General features: G+C 42.1%; 1 protein-coding gene across 2 annotated transcripts in view; it reads right to left on the bottom strand.

Annotated features, from left to right (window-relative positions):
- Positions 1-26,096, bottom strand: part of PKHD1 (PKHD1 ciliary IPT domain containing fibrocystin/polyductin) — a 240,228-nt gene that overhangs the window by 65,644 nt on the left and 148,488 nt on the right. For both annotated transcript variants that reach the window (XM_083435262.1, XM_083435263.1), the window contains 8 exons: positions 19,756-19,821; positions 17,947-18,087; positions 12,520-12,657; positions 7,601-7,714; positions 6,432-6,519; positions 4,883-5,037; positions 3,567-3,713; positions 1,746-2,627 (listed from right to left, as the gene is read on the bottom strand). In XM_083435262.1, coding sequence (XP_083291388.1) covers positions 1,746-2,627; positions 3,567-3,713; positions 4,883-5,037; positions 6,432-6,519; positions 7,601-7,714; positions 12,520-12,657; positions 17,947-18,087; positions 19,756-19,821 — 1,731 coding nt within the window. The remainder of the gene's footprint in view (positions 1-1,745; positions 2,628-3,566; positions 3,714-4,882; positions 5,038-6,431; positions 6,520-7,600; positions 7,715-12,519; positions 12,658-17,946; positions 18,088-19,755; positions 19,822-26,096) is intronic.

Genomic DNA, 26,096 nt, shown 5'->3' with positions numbered 1-26,096 from the left:
TAAGAAAGGGATTTGACAAGCTGCATTGATAGGTTACAGGTCTATGGGATACTCTAGTCACCAGAAACATCGATGGAGACTTTCTATAGATGGGTGGTGTACACAATGAGAAACAAAAGAGTAAGAGGGGAAGATAATATCTGGGGCAGTGGTACCAAAAAAATGGCACTGCAGAGAAATAATCTGAACAGAGGAGGAGTAAATCTACCTGGCGAAGCCCCTTGCATTGACTCAAACTCCTGCCTAATATTTGTTGTATTTTTTTATGGAACAGCCAGCCTGATCCCTCTATGACCTTTGCACATGAGGGAGCTTGGGTCAGACATTTTGACTTTCAGTGGGTCCAGGATAAGAGGCTCAAAATTATTGAAATTCAGAACCTGAATTGAATTTGGATAATGTACATTACAATTAGACAAAGGAAACATAATCAGCTTTGGTCTCAGAAACTATTGTTTATGAGTATCTATAATTAGGGCACAGTGATATCAACTGCAGACCCTAGATGTAACTGTTAATTAAATAGTACAGTTTGTGAGCATGTTACACAGATGACTTAGCAATCCTGCCAAATAAATGCCATAATGATTTTTTCCACCTATTCTGACATATTCTTTTAAAATCAGAGGCTATGAGTTAGAATTTCAGTTCTGACTGAAATTAATTTGCATAAGAGCTCATGATTTTCCATCCTCCCCTTGCAAAGTGCTAATACTTGTAGACCCTGTTCATCTAAAGTTAGATATATACCTAATACCCACTGAAACCTAACTTAAATATCATTGCTTTCAGTAGAACTTGGTATGCATAAGCTTAGCTGGATCAATGCCGCAATGTTCTGTTTAAGAATTTCTCACAATTTCTCATTTTGCTTTTCAGAAGAAAACATTTAGCAAAACAACTAATTTTGTAACTTTTTCACGTATTCCTCAGTTGTGCATAAATATATAGTGTTGCATCATCATGTATCTAATGCAATGGGCTTTACTTATGATCCTGTGCATGTTTATTTGGAAGAAGGTTGTACTGTTCAATGAAACTTATTGGCCTTAGGAAAGACAGCAGAGGACTAATTATTTAAGGTGCTACAACATACTGAGGTGTTTCATGTTAGAATTCCTGCTCTGTGATTGCAGTCATGGGATTGTTGTCTATCACATGACGGTATATGTTTTGACTCCACAGAGTGGGAAGTGATGGAGACCGGATGTTTGTGTTACTGTGTTCCGTGAAGTGGGACTATTGTCCTTTGTTCTTTCTCTTTGCTGTTTGATGCTAGAGAGAGAGGGAGCCATGCTGCAGTGCTCCGTGTGTGTTCATATGTAAATAAAGTAGATTAGCCAAAATGCTGAGTTGCTTGTCTGTTACACAAGCTGCGCAAACTCTGTGGATCCCTAAGTGTGCCGATGTCTGTTGGCATCGGTCGCTGTGATGTTCGGGCAAAAGAAAGCTTTTGAAGCTCCCAAACGAACGACCAGGAGGGAGAGAACATGTCAGTTGGGCATGTCTGTCTGCCAGGGTCCTACTCAAGAACAGGACGAGCTCCTGACATTTCACTGGTTGGTTGGTTTTGCTGAAAAAAATTAAGCTACTCACCCCCTCCTCTTAAATTTTCTGCTAATTTTATCAATTTCTGGAAATAAAAACCATTAGAATCTTTGACATTTGAAAAATAATAATACTATTCATCTTCACAGAGTTGATTAATGCAGGACCCTATAAGCTCACAAAAATGTAACACCAACCTTGTAACATCATGATTCCCAGCACTACGGAATAATTTCTCATTTTATGCCATGGGCTGTCAGGCCACCAGCTATGATCAGAGGTGAAAGAAGGCCACAGTATGCCAACCCGACCCCTCCAAGGATTACGTGGAGCTCGATCAGTACTTGTCAAGTCAGCTGAAAGAGGTTGGATTCTGTCCTTGATGCAATCAAAGGAAGAGCTTGTGGCCACAAGGACAGAGTCTCGTAGTACGATGGACTGCCTTTCCAGGTGGGACTGCAGATCAGCAGGTGGGCTGTAAAGGACTGGCAGGAGACCCACAACATTGTCTACTAGTATCACTTTCTCTACCACTATGTTTCCTTTAAGATGAAACATGATCCCATAGTCATAGTTCTTGTAGGACAGAAAGCCTGTGATTTTGGTGCAGTTTGGAAAACCATCTCCTCTGTATAAATGTATCCCGTGAAGGCTTGAATGAGCCACATTGCCAGTGCAAAGTGTCTCAGGTAAGAAACATTCTTGCCCTTTGATATGAAAGGCTATCCGTTCTGATCCGGCTACAACATTGTTCTGTAGGCGGGTACCATCTACAGCATTCGTTTTGATGCCAGTCACCCAGTGTACTGATTGCCCCGGCTGTTTGCTCAGAATAACAAGATTCCTGGTAAGGGTATGATTTTGGCCTTCCAAATGTATGCCGTGACCAACGGTTCCAAATACCACGTTGCCGTGAAATAGGAGCCCGCTGCTTGCAAGCGCCTGAATGCCAGCTCCACAGCTTTGGTGAACGCTGGAGGAGATGATGAAAGATTCATGGGATGCATTCCTGATGCCAACTGCTGGAGACTGTGAAGATCCAAAGCCCAAAATTTCAACATTAGAAAGCTGGAGGATACCTATAACACAGAAAAAGACAGAGCATGGAACTAGTTTCTCTTTTGTAACCATTAAACCCTGAGAAAAAACAAATCACATTGATAATGAATATCCTGCTGGATTATTTTTTAACAACATAAAGCCCTAAACCCATACAGTAGAACCTCGACTTACCACTGCTCCTACTCACGAACAATTTGACTTGTGACTGTGGCAAACCCGGAAGTAAATACCAGGTTTACCGCCATTCGCACATGCGCAGAAGTGGCTTCTGCCATCTGCACATGCACAGAACAGCGCTGCTGCCAAATGCGCACACAAAGAACGGCACTTCTACCAGCGACCCGGATCAACTCAGAAATGGACTTCCAGAACGGATTCCGTATGTGAGTAGAGGTTCCACTGTATTCCTGAAGATGACACTGCCATATCTGAGAAAGCACATTGAAAAATTGCTTTAGGCAGTTCCAGTGGGATCTTTGAATAGCAGGCACCAAACCCCATATGCCATATTACAACTGTTTTCAGACTCCCGTCAAAATGTCACTGGGCATTGAGAGGGGCTGAGGAAACAGCACTCTCACCCAACATGTTTCAGTCCATTTCATCTTGAAGCCCCAATCTCAAAAACAGCACAAGAGTCTCCACGGTGTTTCCTATAATAAACTATAACCTTGCTATCCCTCAGCAAGTGCTGGGTCATCCAAAATATTTCTTTACATATGCACTCCCCGGTGTGGCAGAATGCCACTTCAGCTGGCAGGGTAGAAAATTGCTATGGCGTTCCCCCCATTTTATGTACAATTAAAGGTACAAACAAATGTGCATAATCTGTATTGTCCTGTATACACACCATCATAACAGGAGACACAGTAGCTGCAGACCTCGAAATGCATGGGAAGGTTCTCAGCTGCACTAGCTGAGAAATTTGAACAAAACAGCTATGAGTATTTGAGTACCTGCATACTGGGCTCCACTGGCATAGTGTCCCACTAAGATCCCTCCAGCACAATCCATGTCAGATTTAATTTGTATATTTCTTGTGAGAAGGCCAATCTCTGCAGCCAGAGGAATCCATTGTCCATTTTCTAATCTGTGGGATTGTCCTATACATGACATAATAGAAGGAAACATGAAGGTAAAAGCAGGTCAGTTTTAGCCATTCAAATGTCTCCACTTCAAAAATCAGAACAATAAGGTCCATTTCACTCTGGGTTCTTCTACTGGGTGACCAGCAAGAAAGTTGGAAGACTGCTCACTCACCAGCAGAATTAGAGAACGGGTTATCTGTCAGAATTCACTAAATACTGAACTGGGAGATTTCTCAGGCTTTCATATGAAGCAGCAGGGAAAACAGAAGCAACTGGACTAATCACATCCCAGAGAAAATGAAACAGGAAAAGGAGACATTTTCCAAAATAATTTGGGAGCATTATGCCTAGGGCTTCAAGTGCAATCACTGGGCAAGCCTTGATGCTGTCAGTTTAGCACCAAAATATTGTTTAGATCACTCTGGAAGGATGTGGAAAACTCAGTGAACTCTGCCTGAAGCCCCTGCCCCATATCCCCCCCCCACTTCGACCCCCATATACCATATGAGGAAGGATCACTCTATGTTATGTAGTTTTGTTTTTCATATATATTGTATACCACCCTGTGATCCTCAGATGAAGGCCAGTAGAGAAATTCGAATAAATAATAATAATAATAATAATAATAATAATACAGTGGTGCCTCGCAAGACGAAAAGAATCCGTTCCACGAGTCTCTTCGTCTAGCGGTTTTTTCGTCTTGCGAAGCAACCCTATTAGCAGTTTAGCAGATTAGCGCTATTAGCGGTTTAGCGGCTATTAGCGGCTATTAGCGGCTATTAGCGGCTTAAGGGATTAGCGGGTTAGCTGCTAAAAGGCTATTAGCGGTTTAGCGGCTTAGAAAAAGGGGTTGGGGAGTGAAAAAAAATCTCAAGACTCGCAAGACATTTTCATCTTGCGAAGCAAGCCCATAGGGAAATTCGTCCTGCGAAGCGCATTGAAAAACGGAAAACCCTTTCGTCTAGCGGGTTTTCCGTCTTGCGAGGCATTTGTCTTGCGGGGCACCACTGTAATCTGATGGGGAAGGCCAGCAGGTATGATCCGTGACTTCAACATATGGAATTTCCACCCTTTCTGGCTATTGGCATAAGGAATTATGATACAAAGTAAAAGCTAGTTAATGTGCCAGGGGTCCCAATGATAAAACAGCCAACATACCGAGCCAAGGTTGAGAGTTTGCATACCTGTGTGTCTGTAGAGTAGACGTTCACGGATTCTAAGGCTACGATGGTTGACTTCTTCCAACGTGAATATTTCAGCCTGATGAGCTTCATAGGAAGACGAACTGATGACAATATTGTCTCCATGATGCCAGTCCAATTCGTCTTGTACCATAATCCTATAAACCTCTGCAGAATTAATGTGAAGATCCTACACATTTTTTTAATGATACAAAAATAAACCCTATAGGGGGGAAATTGTTTAGCAAAACAGGAGAATGCTAAAGCAAATGATCTATAAGTGGCAAAATAATATTATATGAAGAATGCTGTGGCAGAGTAAAGGATATAATTTAGTAGTCTTTTTCCCCCTGGGACAATTGAGGGGGGAAATAAAGTTTAAAATGGTATGGCAGAAAGATACTGACACCTAGATTTAGATTTATTGAAGTTTGTATTTGCCTAGTACAAAAAAGTCCCTTAGCAGCTTACAACAAACAAAACCCATAATCATTACATCAGTCATACTCAAACTAAGGTGACCCATTAAACTGCTAAAACATCATTGTCACAGTTGTGAATTGCCTGATCAAAAGAAATAAAATCACCCCCTAAAATGCCAGCAAACGCCCAGGAAACAGAATAAAATCTATATAGGATATATAACAGAAGGGAAATGATCAAATATTAGGGCTGATCAGATAACGTCACTGAAAGCAATGCTTACCTCTAGTCACATGGTTGCACTTTAGAATACTTTTGTCCCCCACTTATCAAATAAACCTGAAAATTATTAAAAGGTGAGCATATTTTCCAAATATGATTAGAAGGTAGGAAAATGGCTGCTCACCTGGTCCCAGGGTGGGCAGCAGTTGTAGCCCTTCATGATCACACACAAACATGATCACACACACACATACTTCATGATCACTCCCTGGTGTGAAATGCTCTCCCATGGGAGGCTGGCTGTTGTGGAATCCCCCTGGCCACAAGCGATGGCATGAAAGCCCGCCATCCTCAATTTGAACTGTCCAATCATTAGCAGGTTGGGGGGCGGAGTCTGGGGGGCAGACCAAAGTCTTCACTCCGGTCCACTGCCTGGAGATATAAGCCTACCTAAAGCTGCAATCCATAAAAGTAGTGGCCAATTTTAAATCCTAGAATGTTGTATTGTGCAGTTTGTTTACACCTGTGGCTGGGATTGCCTTTCACCCACCACCAGGGTGTGGGGTGCCGCAAGTGGGTCCACCAGCACTTCTCTTTAGCAACTCTATTGCAGAAAAAGTGGTGCCATCAGTCCATGTGTGCAGTCATTTTAGGGTGACAGCGATCATCCACCCAGTTGTCTAGCATCACCCATGCGGCCAGACCAGGAAACAGCGAAATCATATAGACAAATCTACACTGTTATCACTTTCACTACCAGATCCCTTATTGGCTGTGATTCTGTAGCCTACAAGAAGCAAATGAACCAAAAGTATAAGGTGCTGTAACTGAAAAAGACCCTGTCCACAGTCATCATCCACTTCATCTCCCAAGACAGGGGGACAAAAAGAAGGGGGGGGCGCCGTACCTTTCATTGCCAGGGGCAGCATCACTTCCAAGGTATGTCCAAGAGTTCTGGGTATATGCGCTATGCATCTGCAGCTTCCCATAAACACCTTGAAAGAGGAAGAGAAAACCGTGCTGGGATCCAAAAGGCCCCCTTTTCAATAGCTACAAGGTCTGGCACACACTAAGCAGGGATTTCCACTCTTGCCATATAAAGCACCATTGCAAAACAGAGATCAAAAGCCTTAATATACATCAGAGGTGGGGGACATTTCTGGCTCCTTATCAAGATCTGCCTAATGGTAGGGCAGGGCTTGAGTACTACAGGGTTCTGTCACTTAGAATAAGCCCAGGGGTGTCCAACTTCCAAGAGACTGCGATCTACTCCCACTGTAAATAAACTGGCAGTGATCTACCCAATGGGTTGACCAGAGTTGTTGAGCTTTTTGGGGGGGAGAATGAGCCAAAGGTGTTGAGCTTTTTTTAGGGGGAGATACCAGAGTTGAGCTCTGGTTGGACAGGCTGGGATTAAAGGAAACACAGACAGGTGGAAGCAAAGCATGTAGGCTCATTACAAGGATTCCTGACTAGCGGCACACTAAATAGCACCAGAGGGACGCGGGTGGCGCTGTGGGTAAAACCTCAGCACCTAGGGCTTGCCGATCGCATGGTCAGCGGTTCAAATCCCCGCGGCGGGGTGCGCTCCCATCTTCGGTCCCAGCTCCTGCCCACCTAGCAGTTCGCAAGCACCCCTAAGTGCAAGTAGATAAATAGGTACCGCTTTATATCGGGAAGGTAAATGGCGTTTCTGTGTGCTGCGCTGGTGCTGGCTCGCCAGCTGCAGCTTTGTCATGCTGGCCACGTGACCCGGAAGTGTCTCCGGGCAGCGCTGGGCCCCGGCCTCTTAAGTGAGATGGGCGCACAACCCTAGAGTCAGACATGACTGGCCCGTACGGGCAGGGGTACCTTTACCTTTACCTTTAAATAGCACCAGGGCTTCCCCCCCCCCCCCAGCTGAACTCAGTTCCAGAACCTCTCAGGTGGGCGCCATTGCCTTTATAAGAGAACAAGGGTGAGTTCATCCATGGTGAGTTGCGGCACCTCTTTTTCTAGAAAAAGAGCACTGAATAGCACCATGGCTTCTTTTTCCTATGCACCTTAAAGAACTCAAAATATGTTACTTAACCGTACCAATGGTTCCAGGATCAGCACTTAAGCCATGTAATCGATCACAATAAACTCTCTCAGATGCACGAAGCAGAATATGCATCTTTCTTCCTCTTTCTAATGGATGCTGCAAAGTACCTGACAGGGGGGAAAATGCACGGCTATTATTGATTGATTTTCATTCTTATCATACTTTTGTATAAAAGAAATTATCTCAAGTGGCTTAGAATAAATCTAAAAATTTTGAAAAAAATGTTATCATTAACATAGATATCAATTGCTAAAAGGCAAAGAAAAGCAAATTGTAACATGTAAATCCCCAAACTTGCTTGTGAAGTCCAAGTCCAAATGGCTTACTGTATTATGCAAACAAGACCATTATAACATTTGTAGCAGCAATGGGTAAAACTAGGTGAAAGCAACAGGCAATAACTTATGAGGTACAGCACACAACTAAGCATTAGAGGAATAATAATAATAATAATAATAATTTATTTATATCCCACCCTCCCCAGCTGAAGCCGAGCTCAGAGCGAAAGGGTGTTTTAAGTGCCTCTCTGAGCACAGGAAGAGAACAAACCCAACAGATCTCCCCAGAAAGGCCATTCCAATAACTAATGGCTTGAAAAGTCAATTGATTGGGGGACATAAATTTCCATAAAGCAAGGATGTTGAAAACCATGAATATTTTGCTTAAATCCATTCATGCCCAGCAAACAGGAGTGCCAAGTTGGCCCTGCAACCATGGGTGCCCAGGTCCGTGGGTGCCATGCACAGAAATTTGTGGGTGCCATGCACTGTGGGGGGGCACCAAAATTTGTGGGAATCCGGCCCCTTCATGGGGAATTTTGTGGGTGCTCAGTCACCCAGGGCCCCAGGGAGTTGGTACCTATGCCAGCAAGCCAGTTCAGTTTACCTCTAATTTTATCCAATGACTTCTCTATAAATTGAGCATACAGTGGTACCTCAGGTTAAGTACTTAATTTGTTCTGGAGGTCCATACTTAACCTGAAACTGTTCTTAACCTGAAGCACCACTTTAGCTAATGGGGCCTCCTGCTGCTGCCGCGCTGCCGGAGCACGATTTCTATTCTCATCCTGAAGCAAAGTTCTTAACCTGAAGCACTATTTCTGGGTTAGCGGAGTCTGTAAACTGAAGCGTATGTAACCTGAAGCGTATGTAACCTGAGGTACCACTGTGTGGCTGTGTCTTACTCAGTTCTGTGTACTGCAGTTCCAAATCAGTACTCTAATACTCTAACTGATAAAACTGCACTTTGCAGTTTCATGATTAAGAGACTTCCCCAGTCCAAGAGACTTTGCTTTGCCCCACCCCCCACCCTGTCTATGACTGGACAGATTTTTCTACATCCCACCCTAAACCACCCTGGTGCTTGCTTATGACACAGCAGATTCTACAAGGCTCCAAGCAGACATGGTCTGCCTACGTCTACTACTTGACTGCTCCACTTCTGCTGCCCAGTTCCATCTTGGTTCCATCCAAAAGGCCAGCAGCCCTAATGAGAACACAAGAGTTCTCTTCTTTGCATGCAGACATACACACCAACATGCATGAACATTACATACATGCTGATGAGGTCTGAGCTGGTGCTCACTGGCCAGAATAGGAGTGTGGTGGATAGCTAAATGAAAACGTTGGCCCACTGTGTGGTGGCTGTGAAAAAATTCACTGTGTCTTGTATTCTGCATATCATATATATTCTACGGATGAAATGTCTAAATTCTAAGTGTATTCTACAGTCTAACAGAAAGATTGGTAATGCACATGGTGAGAAAAATGAAGCAAAAATCCAGAGGAAAGAAGCTGTTATCTTGCAATGATGTCTCTATACAGTGAGCTGTATTCCAACTGTGAATCTATTTATTTCACCAAGGGTAGTTCAGTGTCTCAGAAGAAAATGGCCTAGCATGAAACAGATACTTGGAGGCGAAAGTAGGGCAATTTTTGCCCTAGAGAAATGTAAGCAGAGTCCAGTTAGAGAGTTCAGCATTCCTCTAAAATTAGAGATTAAATCAATTATACAGCACAAAACTGCAGCAGATGTAGAATTAAAGAAATAAATCTGTGCAGAATTAGCCATCATGTCATGATCTTTTAACATTTTAAAAATTATGCATTTGGTGAAGAAAAGAAAGCTTATAATATGCATCCTTAAGAAGCATTCTCCTCGCGAACCTTAAAAAAATAATTATATAAATAAATGTATTGTGTGCAATTAATCTTTTATTAAGCTGTCATCGCCGCAGCTCTGATTAAGAATAGGCATAAGTGGTCCTGATCCTGGATGTGGTGAATGAAACAAACAAACAAAAATTTTCCCCAGAAATGTAGCACCACACTGCTACAGAACAAAAAAATCTTCCACATCTAGCAAACTTGCATGAGTAGTTCTGACTGACATAGACACAACCTTTTTCCCTCTTCTGCCAGTAATCTACCAGTGAGGGGTGGGTGAAGTTTTAAAAACAAAAAACCCCCACAAAGTTTATATATTGCTCAATTGACAGAAAGCCTCTAAGCTGTTTGCAAAGAACATTCTGAAATATTAAAAAATACCAAAAAAAGCTAATTTTAAGAACCAATCGACATAATTCTTAATCAATCGATAAATAAAACCAGCAATTCTGAAACTATTATAAGTAGTCAAATTGCATGTTTAAATTACATGCCTGGGTAGGCATGTCTGAACAAAAAGGCTTCTAGCAGGCCCCTAAGAGGCAAAGAAATCCACTCAATAAATAAAGAGTAGGCACAGCCACCCTGAAGGAATGGTACCTCTTCAAGCATTAGGCTCCCATGCAGTTCTCAGCTGGGGATGACTACTTCCCGTAGTACAGTGATTCCCTAATCCAAGGGTTGGGAAATCTTTTTGGTCCTTGTGCAGATTCTTATTAGGATCTGCCTCACACTCCAAATTTGACAGGTGGGCAAGGCCAACCTGATAATTTCCTGTCATCACAAATGATGTCAAAGGATTTGGAGCTCTGAAGTCCCAAGGTTGAGGCTTCAAAGCACTAGCAAGCAGCAGGACATTGCTAAAAGCAAGGCTATTCCCACCCTCAGCTGCTGAAACAAGGGGGGGGGGGACACCTGGACCAAGCAGGATAACCTTCACATCAGCCAAGGCAGAGAGGGGGAATCCTATGTATCCTATGTGGGTTCCTGCTTTGTGCAGCCCTCCCAACCATCAATTGTCAGCTGTTTTGGAAGCTGCTCAAGTTCCACCCTTTTGGCTGCATGACACTTGTGGGATGGATGCAAGTGGCTTATCCCAAATGGCCTTGCAGACCAAATGGGGATGACTGTGCCTAAACAGTGAGTAGTGACAGCCTGGAGGAGATAAAACTGATGGTGGATGAGTATGATAGGAGAAAGCAGAGGAGACAAGGATAGTAACTCAGCAGTTCAACTTTGGGTCACACCAGATGCCATTGAGAAAGTCACAAAATACTAGCTTGATAAAATAAATGTTATGTCCTTAAAAGAATCCACAGCTTGCTCATTATCTTCAAATAAACCACATCTGGAATTCCAACTACGTTGAGGAAGAAATTCACTTCCAAGTGTCTCTTTCTCTAGGCTTGCGGCTCTGGTCTGGGTCTCTATGCTAAGCACACAATTACCTTTCTGGAAAGGCACTGCCATGTTTTCACCTGCATTTCCAGTTTGCATCAGTGCAGAATCTGAGTCTCGGATGTTTCCCTGCCACAGAGGCCATGGCATCTTCTTCTACTGTTGGGCAGAACAAAGTGCAAGGCCCAACATAGCTATTAAACTAAGTGTTGTCTATTACTCATTCAATTCTTCATGCTGGCTATGGCTTTTTCATTTCCTCTCTAATTGATAAAAATCTGCCCTGCCTAACTCTGATTCAGGATCTTTGAAATGCATGAGATGGGCGTGGAAATTCATAAGGAGAAAGTGCTTCCAGAAACTTTTGTATGTAAAAAAGAGAGAAAAGTCTCCATGTTCTTCAAAGTTCTGTATCCAAAGAAGCAGCATTGGATCTGATACAATCAATACAAGAAAGGCTTGCATTTTTAGGACTGAGAACATTTATGGTCTGGCAACTCTGGGAAGAGGAGGGCTTTTGCCAAGCGGGATGAATCTCATGGGAACACATCCAACACAGACTCTTCTTGTACCTTACAGACTTATTTTGGCATAAGCTTTCAGGGATCCTGTGGATCTATGGATCATGGTCACTGCTAGTTATCAGCTATTAAGAATATCCATCTTTGGACTTACCCTCCTCACTAACTCTTAAACCGTTATTTTATTCCCAAGACAAAAATGTATTCTAAAATGTTTCCATTTTTCCAAAGCCATATTAACTAGATGGACCCCTTGAGATTAACCAGAAAAAAAGTTGCAGGTTGCCTTCCTCAAGTACCCAATTACTCAAATTCCCCCTACAAATTTCCTAAAAAAGCAATTTTGAGAAAGGTCAAAGAGTGACCAACACAGCAGTATTAAAATGGCAAAGATCCCTGTAAGTAACTAAAATAGCCTGATTTGTAAAGCTTAAGATGTAATGAATTGGGGGAAATGACTTGTATATCACATATAAATAATTAGTTGTCTTCATTGTGAATGAATGGGCTCAATCACACTTGGGATGATGATGAATTAGGAAATAATGGATAACATACTGCAATATTCCTTCAGGAATGCTACTCATGTTCAAAGAGAAAAAAATGCAACACAAAGAGTCCTTATAATCTCAATTTATATGGCTAATAGCTCCTGGACATGGATCAGCCACTCAGTGTTATTGGTATCACCGCCAGCCCCATGAAAGTATATTCCTGCTGCTGGTGTTATTATCAGTAACAGCAGTGGGGATGTGTAGATGTGTTGTTTGTCCTTGACCGGCACCCAGCATGCAGATTTCCTGCTGCTTATTTTTCTTCTTCACTTACCCACTCTCAGTTCACCGCCAGCAATCACAATACAGGCTGCGCTAAGTACATTGCTGGAATTTGGTGGGAATTCCAGTGTGCCCTGGATATAGAGGCCTCGTACACGAGGAAGAGTTGTATCCACAAAGATGCTTCTGCCTGAGAAAGAGGGAGGAAAGGGAGGGAGAAGCCTGTAACGCCTGTGGTTTCAATTCAATAAAAACACTTAAGGAAGCACTCTGCCTCCAACAATCTTCAAATTTGAAATGAAAGAACGTATAACACAGCACCAAGAAAAGAGAGTAGAAGATCTTCATGGCCAGATATGAGGTGCTTTCTGGAGCAGCCCCTAATACTGTTCAAATAATGACCTACCTGCCATGACAATGAAGAGTAATGGGTGGGTGGCATACATTTTAATGGAACGCTGACCCAAAGAGGATCAAAAATGCCCTTTGCTGTTGCTGTGTGACTTTAAAAGGGAAGTGGGCAAGTGCTGGCTTTTCCTTCTCACTCTGTGCATAGGCTACCACGGTGTACTTGTGATGGCTACCCCTCTCACCAACGCGCTCACTTCCTTCCTCAAATCACACACAACAGCATCTTCATTGTTCTCAGGCTCATGGCAAGTGATTGTCTATCTTTTCAATCCAGACTTCATGCACACTTTAATCTCTCCTAGCGAAACTAATTGGTTTAACAGTACTTCAGTGTGCTGGCATTGCAGTGGGTTGGTGTTAAGTTGCTAGAGAAAAGCAGCAAACAGTTACACACACACACACACACACACACACACACACACACACACCAAAATACAAAGATACCTGGACCACGATCAAGAGGCTTTCAAACAATGATGCATACTGCATTCAGAATCTCAACATACTACTGTATCATTAGCTCCTGCTGCTACTAAAATAACAGACCTAATTTAATTAGTCTGTAAATAAACACATGAAAATTCTCCCTTGATCTCTTTCTCCCAGTCAGCAAAGAAATTCAGTGAAACACTTGCTTGTGAATGCAGCTTAAGGGAATCAACATATTTTTTTAAGAGACACAAAGCGAAAGGATTGGTCTTCATGCTTCAGATGGGCTGCCTGTGTTTCTTCCACATTGCCTGCCACTGAGCTCCGAAGGATGAAAAAGTTACACAACAAATCAATCTGTTTTGTCATTCAGACACCACATTATCATCAGGTCAAGTTACTAGTCAAACAAACAGTGGAAAACAGATGGCTCCAAAGTGAATAGAAGGCCTCTCTTCTCTCCTTGTGCTATAAATAAACAAAAGAAGCAGAGGTCAAGTAGATTATGAATGGAGGCAGAACGGCCAAGTATCCATAGCTGCAGTTTGAATGACAGAAAGGTCATTTGGGTGAACTCTATCTATGTCATCTACTGTTACTTTATTAACAAATAATTCAAACTTCCTTTTTTAAAAGCAAGATTTTTCTATGTTGCACTCAGAAAAAACAACATAGAAATTGTTTTTTGCTTTAAAAGGAGACCATTTCTAACCTCGGGGCATAATTTCAAATATTCAAAATGCATTTAACCCTCCATTCTAAAGACACAGATCAGTGATTTTCAGACTATTGACAGGGAAACTCTTGGGGAAGTTTATCCAAGACTCCTCAATGAGAAGATGGACAATTGCAGATGTTTCTCTGAGAAATAGCTATTTCCCCAGGATGTGTTATCTGGAGCACACTCTCTGTTCACGTGGGACAATAAAGTGAGACCCAATCGGTCTTTAAGAAAAGTTCCACACCAACTCATTGTGTGCGTCCTAGCACGCGCTGCCTAATCTCAGCAGCGCAAGTCAGTTTATTGGTAGACAAGTTAGTGCTGAAAGATTTCCCTGGAGGAAGAAAGTGTGAGAACTACTGATCTAGGTGACCACAAAACTATGGGGTTGGTGTAGTACATTGGAATGGGGAAACACGTCCAGGGCATCCTCAGATACCTTTGGTATTAGAACCTATATCTCAGAAGTACAGGAACTCCCTAAGAGTGGGTTACTGCTCTTCCCACCTCAAATAACTCTCACTAGACTATTACAATGGCAACTGCCCAGACCACATTCATGCCGACACCTCATTAAAAGTGTGAACCATAGCAACATTGATCATTCTTTCTTTACTGTTGATTTGCATAGGTTCTTATCGAATGCACTAACAGAAAGCACTCCTGCTTATGCAAGGCAAGGTACCAGATTTCCATGGGTCCCCTCCTACCCTCCCTCAAGCTGCTCTTGAGATTTGAAGAGCCCCCAGGAACTCTGCCAGAGCTGGCACAAAGAGCTGCAGTCCTGGTGGAAAGCAAATGCCACGAGCGGAATAATTTCATGCTAGCACAAACCAACCGCTGGATAAAATCCAGTAAGTTGACATAATACAGAAGATACCTTGCACAAATTGACTTGGAATCAGTATCACAATAGTACACAGAAGAATAAGAAGGAAAGCCACTGTAGCTAAATTAATTTGGGGGAACTAGCCTAAGACAAGCATTTTTATAAGACATTAGCTTAAATCCCATTTTTCCCCTCACTGAATAGAAGGAGCTTGCATTTACAGAATAAAAACTTAAGATCCAAGTCAGTAAGTGCGTGCATAACATAGTCCGTGTCATCCTAGAGTGTATATTTCATCTAGTTCTCTGTTACTTATTTGTTAAGCCACATATCCTTAGAAATAACTGAACCTTTATTTAAAAAAAAGTACTAACTTCCTATATAATCACTGCTGTTTGAATGTGACCTTACATCAGCAACACAGATTTGTTTATTGTTAACTCGTCATGCACAAAAGAAGTTCTGCTGGGATGAAGAAGAAGAAATGAATCTGATCATCATCATCAACAACAACAACGACAATAACAACTAAGGGGCATAACCAGAATGGTGAAACCACAGCCACTCTATTTTATGTGGTGCTGGAGTGATGCAGAAATATATTCAACAGAACAGCAGAGGGCTCTATTGTAGAGCTAAGCTCTTTCCACACTCCTTTAGGAAATGAAAAAAACCTGAAGCATCTTATTCACATCTTACAACATACATCTATTTGTAGCATTAAATAACTTGGGGCCAAATATTGCATACTTTAGGTCATATAAACCTTGGGGGGAAAGGTCACGTGTGAGTCATCTCTTTTCTCTCCATCCACTCTACAACACTTAATCAGCAAATGCTAATACATAACGAAGAAGGATACCACTCTAATATCTAAATTGATACACCATTCATGCATGCATGTTTTTTTGTCTGGAGAAAAGTTCAGTAATGACACAGCTCTGGCATAAAACAAAACTTGCTAATGATTCAAGTAATGACACGAAATCCCTTTGATCAAGACTCTTGCACTAGAAAATGCCATAAATATACCACCAAGTGGAAATCAGGAACAACGGAAGCATTATTACACGAGATACAGGGCTCCAGCATTCATCTCTTCAAACAGAAAAACTTCAAAGCAAATCAGAATCAGAAAGAATAAAAAAAAAGCCCACTAACAACAGAGCAGATTCCACCACTAAAAAACAAAACTGCCGCAGGCTACATGATATCATATCTATACAACATACCATTGCTAGAAATTATAACATGCTTTTCTCTCGCACACGGTATTAGGGGTGCATTTCATTTGAACTTTGCATACAAATGTGAAAGCAGAAAGGAGAGCAACTGCATTTTGTCTAGAGCGAAGCCTGTGTTCATGCATGGCCTAAATTAACGCATCCCTAATTTCTGCACCTCGCATAAGAAGCACTCTGGCAAATGTTAGGCTTGTCTATGGTTATTGTTTTGACTCCAGGTGTGGAAAACAGAATTCTTTACACAAACACACAGTCAAGAAAAAGAAAAGTGGGGATTCTTAGGAAATGAGTAAGTTAAGAGAGAGAGATCAGCTACAAAGAAAATTAAAGGAGTCAGGCAACACATCCAAAAAGAAGATTAGAATGTGGCTTGCAAGAACTGCAGAGTAGAAAATGAAGATTTTAATATCTGATATCTTTCCATGATCTTAGATATTAAAATCTTCATTTTATGCTCATGGTATGAGAAAGGGTTACAAATATTTTTACCAGAGGGCTACAGAATGAAAAAATGCATGTTCTAAAGCATGAATGACTTAACTTTTAAGCAGTACACTTGTATTGTTTCTATTTGCCAATTAAGTATTTTGCTTTGGTTTCATTATTCAGTCCATGGTAGTGTTGCTTCTTTAAGCCTTTTAAAATTAGGTTTATTCAGAAGAGCTCAGGACTAAACTTCCAAAAGGAAGATCCTCCAGGTGTGAGTCTGAGGTCTGGGAATAATTTTTTTTTTGAGACTTTGACTAAAGCAAGGAAGTCAGTGACCCTCTTTCTGGTGACTGTTCTGAAAGGAAGAGGGTTTCATCCATATTAACCTCTTTAGAGGGCAAGGGGGTTGCGCCCATAGAGTGTTTCCATTTTTGCATTCTTAGATCAGAGGTGGAAGTGAGGAAATTTATAGTCCTCCCAATATTGTTGGACTGCAACTCCCATCATCCCCCATCATTGGTCATGCTGGCTGGGACTGATGAATGTTGGGGCCTGATACGTGGAAAGCCACAATGTTAAGTATGGTAGTTTAATTCACTGAAATTCTAAATGCTTGTATGCATTACTATGTGTTTAAATTTGATTGGTTGGTAACTGAATTCTAGCAAGTTCTCTAGTAGTTCTCATGTGATTGGATAACGTTGGTCATATGGGAGGTATCTAATGAAGGAGAGACTCCATTTTATGTGAAGTGTTTTAGAATCCACTGTGAACACTGCTACGTTGAATAGAGTGTTGGGGTGCTTCTTCTCTGCCTGAAAGAAAGAAAGCAAAGCTGAAGGATGGGAAAAAGTGGAAATATCTCATAGGAGCTTTAAGGTATGGCTTAACAGAGATAGAGAAGGCTGAGTGCTGAGCTCTGGAAAGAGAGGAAAATACCATTGTTTGGAAGTTAGAAGAAGAGATTGTAGGCCCATGCTTGGAGAAGCATGCGCCTGCAAATATTATGTTTTAATTTATCTATAACTATAATTTTCTGCAAGTAAAGTTTTTGAATGTTAAGTCTGGATATTTGTTTATTTTCTAAAGATATATACAATTTGAGCTTCTTAGCTGCAATTTCGCTACTCTTACTTCAACACACAAGTTCCCCCACCCTATCTTAGATGAACCAAAGCTCTATCCCCTTTTGGAATATGAAAAAGGGGAAATTGTGGATTCATTATCAGCATAACCCAGCTTTTCTGTGTATTTATCTATCATCTATCTATCATCTATATCTATCTATCTATCTATCTATCTATCTATCTATCTATCTATCTATCTATATCTATCATCTATTTATTTATTTATTTATTTATTTATTTCTCTCATGCTTCTATGATTTTTCTTTCACATCAGACCTTTTCTACTTACCAGGCAAAATGATGACGTCTTGACCAGTTGATGGTACGCTCTTATTGTAGCCACCCCAGCCCTTTGTCACACCATCCCAAGACTCAGAAAGTGACCATCTCAGAAGAGGTGGTGGAGGAAGAGGAGGAGGAGGAACTGGATCTAGAAGCAGGGCATATTACTATAAACAGTGTACCTTATAAGCATAACCAAGGTGTGTAAATAAAGATGCTTATTCCTATCAAAACTGATCATTGACAGTATGCAATTCCATTACCAAGCTTAGATATTGGTTTCAACTATCAAATCATTTAATACATACCATTCATAACAGCACAAAAAGAGGTAATCACAGATTTATGTTTCTCATGGACACATATTCACACCCAAAACAGATACTTCCCACCGACCAACAAAATCACAGCATTTGAAGTAAAAAAACACAGACCCACATGCACACATGATTACTTTCCCAATCACTCCATCTTAACAGCAAGGAAAAATACTTCAATTTTCCAATGTGGTCTTAAAGATCAGAAGATCTTTAACTATGTGAAAATTGAAAACAAATTAAGAGAGATTTTCATTTTGTTAAAAAGCACAATATACTCATTATTTTTAGTTCAGTTTTTTTCAAAATGCAATGATTTTTACTAATTTGTCATTTCCTCAAAAACATAGCACAACACAATGTTGCTTTTTCCTCTTTTCCGCCAGTCTGGCCCCAACCCTATAAGGCGGGATAGCTCAGTTTGGAGGATGAAACTTAGGACTCAGCCACACTGGACTAATTAAAATGTTATATATGTGTTATAAAGATGTGATACCAGATGGCGCTGTAGAGCTGTGATCTGTCCCAATGAGAATTTGCATTGAGAGCTTTTTTATATAGCATTTTTAAAAACAGTGTTTTCCAGATCAGTATAGATCCAGCCTTAATCTCAGGCTTGTTGGTTAAAGCCACACGGTGGGCAAAAGATTCCTGGATTGCAGGGGGTTGGACTAGATGATTCTTGTGGTCTCTTCCAATTCTACAATTCTACGATTTGCCTTCCTAAACAGCTCTGATTTCACTGAGTGCCTGTTAGAGGAGGGCAGGAGTAGTGTTGGGGTGTCGGAGATGTCAACCTAAAAAAGCATTCTTACTTCAATCTTCAGCCAAGAGCAGCTTACAGGTCAATTTTAAATATCCTGGGTGGTGGAAAGTAGACTTTTCTCCTTTCCTTTCAAAATTATTCTGTACAGAAACTCATGTGCACAAAAATGTGTTTCCATGCACACTTGAAGCCTAATGCACTGGAATAAAAAAGGTAAAGGTACCCCTGCCCGTACGGGCCAGTCTTGACAGACTCTAGGGTTGTGCGCCCATCTCACTCAAGAGGCCGGGGGCCAGCGCTGTCCGGAGACACTTCCGGGTCACGTGGCCAGCGTGACGAAGCTGCTCCGGCGAACCGGCACCAGAGCCGCACACGGAAACGCCGTTTACCTTCCCGCTAGTAAGCGGTCCCTATTTATCTACTTGCACCCGGGAGTGCTTTTGAACTGCTAGGTTGGCAGGCGCTGGGACCGAACAACGGGAGCGCACCCCACCGCGGGGATTCGAACCACCGACCTTTCGATCGGCAAGCCCTAGGCGATGAGGCTTTTACCCACAGTGCCACCCGCGTCCCAATGCACTGGAATAATTATCTTTAAAATAGTCTGAAGTTAAAGAAGGCACCATTATTCTTTTTTTTTAAAAAAATCACCCAAGTACAGACATTAGCCCATAAAAGCATTTCAGATAAACATTTTTAGTGGTCTGAATAATCCCACACCTTCAACACATACCGGGCATTGGTAAAGGGATTGTGACTTCTGCCTGGAATGCCACTTGGATTGGGCCTTGACCTGTAACTAAATTTCAGAAGCCAACAGTTTACAGATAAAACTGACAAACAAATTAAAGTAGGCTAAAATATTATTCTACGATAATTTCCAATTGTAAACTTTGCTAAGCTGCTCAGTTACTGAAGGCATTTCACAACCTGTTAAAATAATCCATGGATTCCTCACCTCTGATTTTTTTGTTCAACAATAGACATATGCATTAAATAAACAATTAAATACAAGTACAAACAACCAAAAGGAAAGAGAAAAATTCACCCTCTGGTCCCTGTTGCTCCAAGGTAACCGTTAGCCCTCCATTTGCAGTAGAAATTTAGCGGGAAATGTTCAACTTTTTTGTTCAACTACATTCCAGACTATTTAATCAATACATTTATAGATTTCAGTGACCAATTCTGTCCTCTGAGAAACTGTATATACCAGAGACAGACAGTGAAAAGCACATAATTTATCTTATTTATTAAAATATAAAGGTATCCCCAGCTGAAGGCTCTTGGAAGATAAAATGAAATCATTACTGAATAATTACAGAATTATACAGTTGTAAGGACATATCACTACGCACACCTCCATTTTAAGATAGGATCTCTTACACTTAAGGCACCATACAGCAATTATCTGATGCACCAGATATTTATTGGAAACCTCAGTTTTAGCCTGTTCCATTGTCTCCCTATGGATCTTCTTCCATTGCTAAACTGCTGGTGTGCATCCATGTTCCAAATCCATCTCTCTGTAGCCAAATATATTGCAATAAAAACCAAACTAAAAACAATCAACACTGTGGGATCCACTTCTTTTATTTACTACATTTTCCCCTGCCCCATGTTTCCTCCCATGTGTGATTTAACTCTCATTTTATCCTCAGAATAGCCTGAAGCAGGTTAGCCCGAGGGACGGCCAGCAGGTTTAAGGTCATCCAGTCAACTTTGCTGCTAAGGGAGGATTTGAACCTTGGCCTCCTTGAAACAAGTCTTAGCATCTAGACACTACACTATACTGGTTGTGCAACATCATAAGGTTCTCAGGCAATGGAAGTTCATAGAACAGTTGTATATACTCCACACTATCACCTAGGCCAAGAAACAAAGGATCCCAATGCAAAATTCAAGTGCTTCTTCACAAAATACAGTGGTACCTCGGGTTAAGTACTTAATTCGTTCTGGAGGTCCGTTCTTAACCTGAAACTGTTCTTAACCTGGAACACTTTAGCTAATGGGCGCTGCTGCCATGCGATTTCTGTTCTCATCCTGAAGAAAAGTTCTTAACCCGAGGTACTATTTCTGGGTTAGCGGAGTGTGTAACCTGAAGTGTCTGTAACCTGAAGCGTATGTAACCCGAGGTACCACTGTACAGCTTTAAAACCCTATGGCCCAGATAAAACCAAATAAAGGAGTGGGTAACAAGTACCATCAATTTCCTCTCTGATTTTGGGCTTTGTTGGACACCTGGCTGATGTATTATTATTATTATTATTATTATTAAAAAGTCTTCCTTTAATTCAGCTTTCCCAACCATTTCCCCCTCTTCTAGCTAGGAGTTGACGCATAGGAGGAGCAATATGTTCATCAACTATGTGGTGACAGAAAACCTTGCCTGTGGTTATTAGAAAAAGCTAAAACTTGGATAAATGACCACAACAGACACACGTAAACAGCAAGCCAGAGTATTCTATTCAACATTAAGTGGTTCAACATATATCACATGGAAAAATAACATTGAAAGCTTTTAGAAATCATTGCCAAATCCAAGGAACTGTCAATGGTTTATGTAGCGTTTCATGTTCAGGTAATCTATAACAAGCTTATTGAGAGATTGCAACCAGGATACTACACACTAAGACTTCAAAGAAACAAAATTAGTTTCGACCAAATCTAACCAAGTAAACCATTAATAGATTAATTTTAGCTCAACAAAACAGATGGGATGGAAAGTGTCTACTGTTCTCCAGTAGGGTGCATTACAGGATCCACAACACAATGACTGTTTGGTCAAAGGGTGGCTTTTCAGCAGGCACCTAGATGGAAAAGTCATATTAGGTACTGCAGGTTTTTAGGAAGATGCTAGATCAAAGAGTCATTGCACGAGTCTATTAATTGAATAGAAGATGCAAATACAGTGGTGCCCCGCAAGACGAATGCCTCGCAAGACGGAAAACCCGCTAGACGAAAGGGTTTTCCGTTTTTCAATGCACTTTGCAGGACGAACTTCTCTGTGGGCTTGGTTCGCAAGACGAAAATGTCTTGCAATTCTTGCGATTTTTTTTCGCTCCCCACCCCCTTTTTCTAAGGCGCTAAGCTGCTAATAGCCTTTTAGCAGCTAATCCGCTAATCCCTTAAACCTTTAATAGCCGCTAATAGCCTTTTAGCAGCTAATCCGCTAATCCCTTAAACCTTTAATAGCCGCTAATAGCCTTTTAGCAGCTAATCCGCTAATCCCTTAAACCTTTAATAGCCGCTAATAGCCGCTAAGCCGCTAACAGCGCTAATCCGCTAATAGGGTTGCTTCGCAAGACGAAAAAACCGCTAGACGAAGAGACTCGCGGAACGGATTCTTTTCGTCTTGCGAGGCACCACTGTATACCAATCCACATACAGCACCTCAGAGTTTCTGCTACCTGGGTTCACCATTTCCACTGTAATTATAGCATATAGTGATACATGAAATCCATCTTTATGAGCAGTTCTTTTCCACTGGGTATTCCACCAAGAGCCAGTGTGGTGTAGTGGTTATGAGCAGCGGACTTGTAATCCGGAGAACCGGGTTCGCTTCCCCGCTCCTCCACATGCATCTGCTGGGCGACCTTGGGCTAGTCACATTTCTCTGAAGTCTCTCAGCCTCACTCACCTCACAGAGTGTTTTTTGTGGGGGAGGAAGGGAAAGGAGAATGTTAGCCACTTTGAGACTCCTTAAAGGGAGTGAAAGGTGGGATATCAAGTCCAAATTCCTCTTCTTCATCATCATCTCACACCCAAACTACAGAAGATAACAGCAGTCTCATGTCTGTGTAGATGCAGGACTGATCTAGTCATGTTTAAGGCAGGGGTGAGCTGCAATTATTTTATTTTATTTTGGTATTGCTTTTATGGTCTTTCCTGTTTTATTGTATATATATTACACACTACCTTGATATTTTACATGAGTTGGCAGCATAGAAATTCTTCTACAAACAAATCATGTTAAAGCCCCCAAAGAGCATGTGAGAGAGGGACTCTACCCCTCTTGCTGCTCTGCCTGTCGAACCGCTGGTCCCTCTACTGGGCTCTAAGGGAAAAGCAAATGTGTGGAGTTGCCTTCCTGCTCAGTGTGCACTTTAAACCATGCATCCCACTTTACATGTTTGTGAAAAGGCACCTTGAAAGACATGTTCTGCTGCCCATGTGATTTATAAAGTAGGCTAATACACCAGTTCACAAGAATGCCTTGCCAACGTTCCTTTACAACATATAAGTAAAATAGCTTGAATATCTGACATTACAGCTATAAAAGTGAGAACATTCAGACTCCAACACTGAAGCTTCCATCCCAGTGCCGTCCCACAGGGCAGGACCAGACTCAGCAGCTAACGAACACTTTCTTAATTGAGAGCTTTGAAGAACGTTCTCTGAAAACTCTGCATGTCAGGAAACTCTTTATGTGGTTTATCCATAACTGTGTAATGTTTTTTGTTTAGTGTGGTTTGGTTAAGGCAGACTTACACAACACAACGGATCAGTGCACAATGAGTGAAGTTAGTCAGCTTGCTTCCGATATCAGTGTGGGTTTTGTTTCCACTTTGCATGCAAAAACTGTCCTGACATTTCAAACTTGAGAAGGCACATGGTCCTTCCCAGAGCACATCAGGGTGGGATAATATAGAGTATAAGCAGCCTCTGCTGCACTCCAGGATGGCTTCCTTCAGATGTTCAGCTTTCTGAATCACAATGTATTTTCTTTTAACTGTGTCATTCAGAGTGAAGCAGGAAAAAGAGTGTGTGAATTTAGGAGCACGCCAGTGAATGAGCTGGCATCTGATATGTATTTATTGACATTAAATTTTGGGTTTAATGCACTCCTGCCACTCTCCAACAATTCACTCTAAAAGGCTTTTAACTGGCACAAAAGGAGAGGGTCAAAAGTAAGTTGACCCCTAACAGAATGTACAATTATTAGAGAAGGCCAGGACAAGCGCAGCTGCTGGAACCCCACTGACATCGGAAAGTACTTCCAAAAGTCTGGTTATTAATAATACACCCAGGTTCCCCACCACCACCACCTCTACAAGGTCCCTTTAGCTTCTCTAAGAAGAATTATAGCCCTCCCTAGCAGCTGCAATAATTGTGTTCCCATTGTTGCACAGACCTCCCCTCGACCACCCCCTACAAGTGTCCATTGTTGGGGCCGAGTCAAGTGATTATATGCTCTGGCTGATACGGTTTGAGCCCAGCTGCCTAACTGCTGACACACGAGCACCGAAAGGGCGGGGGACCCACGTCTGCAAGACGGGGCTCTAACATGCCAGACCTTTTACATAAGTCAAACAGGAACAAATGATGCTTTATGGGTCCTGCTGACGGAGCAACCTCCTCTTCCTTTGAAGTGGTGGCTGCTTATAGGCTCTTACAGCTTTTCCTCTTCAGCCCAAGCAAGCATCCTCCTTTTGATATGCTACATGCTCATTATCTCTGCCCCATTTAATGATTTTTGATTGAAAGGTGGCAGCTCAGTTGCCAAGAGGATCGTTAAAGAGGCTCCACAGAGTCAGGCCTACAATAAAGGCTTTCCTTATGCAGTGGCCTAAATTTGGAATTTCCTAACAGCGTGTTCTTGTTCTTTGTGGCAGATAAGGGCTGAGCGTGAAATTCTTAATTAAGCAGTAAATAGTGTATGGGGTGTCAGCAGATGCAGCCTGTAGCCATGGAGACTAAGTCACATGAACATGAGAGCAGAGACTAAACAGGGAGCCCCGGGGTTTGGAAGTGAGTGGCAGCTGAAGAATCCTACAAAGCTTGTAAACGGGATTAATTAGTTGACTAATTATTTCAGACCATTAATGTAACTTAAAAATAAAGCCAGTTTCGAATATCATAACAAGGGGAACTCCAGGGATTAAAACACAAAACTGCCCTCTTTCTTCGTTGAAGGCTCAAATGGCCAAGACCAGCAATGCGACAATGCTGATTTCCTACAGGACATTGCAAAAAAACAGAAACAAAGCAAAAAAGAAAGAACACAAACCCTTCTCAACCTTTCTGCCCTAAAGAAGTTCTGTGAAGCCAAAAAGTTGGTATATCCTTACTGGCGGAAGTCAAGAAATCTAAACAGTGGCTAAGGTGAAATAGCTTTGGGGTGCTGGGGTATGTGGAAACAAAAGCTCCCATTGCTTAGTCCAGGGAAGGGGCCCAAGGATCTAAAGCTGGAGAGCCAGACACTGACTACTCCTTCATTTTGTTGTTGTTTAGTCGTTTAGTCATGTCCGACTCTTTGTGACCCTATGGAACAGAGCACGCTAGGCACTTCTGTCTTCCACTGCCTCCTGCAGTTTGGTCAAACTCATGCTGGTAGCTTCGAGAACACTGTCCAACCATCTTGTCCTCGGTCGTCCCCTTCTCCTTGTGCCCTCCATCTTTCCCAACATCAGGGTCTTTTCCAGGGAGTCTTCTCTTCTCATGAGGTGGCCAAAGTATTGGAGCCTCAGCTTCACGATCTGTCCTTCCAGTGAGCACTTAGGGCTGATTTCCTTCAGAATGGAGAGGTTTGATTCTCCCTAAGTCCCAACATGTGACCAAAGGCGTCAGATGGTCTTTCATGTCCAAAGAACAAGTTCAAATGCTACCAGCCGGATAGTACAGATTTCTTGTTTGTGGATAGGTGGGAGACTGGTGTCCAAGCATTACCTGACCACTGGGTAGCATGGGGTGCCAGAGGGCCCATTGTCCTGGGTGGGAGAGGGGCACACAAACCAGTCGCCCCCCACAGAGATCCCCATCATACGGCTGGGGAGAGTGAAGAGTACCTTCTGCGCCTCGCCCTCCCCCGCCCCCACTTTGTGCACCAAGAGATCTTCTACCTACAAAAGTGAAGAATGGGCAAAAACCTAGGGCATGGAAGCAGCCCTCAGGGGCAAAGCTTTCACCTTATGGGCCTTCTTTAGAATTGCACACTTATTTCTTAGTATGTTGCACAATGCCCAGTTGCTTGGTAAGATGAGTTATCAGGGCTTCCTTAATCAGCTGGGGAAAATCTAGAAATTGCGCAGGCTGCAGGGAGATGCTGCAGAAACCCACTTCCAACAGCAAGGAGCC

This window comes from Podarcis tiliguerta (assembly GCF_965153285.1).
Source record: "Podarcis tiliguerta genome assembly, chromosome: 3".
Classification (NCBI taxonomy): domain Eukaryota; kingdom Metazoa; phylum Chordata; class Lepidosauria; order Squamata; family Lacertidae; genus Podarcis; species Podarcis tiliguerta.
Note: the sequence above shows the minus strand (reverse complement) of the source record. Positions and strands in the feature narration are given on the sequence as shown.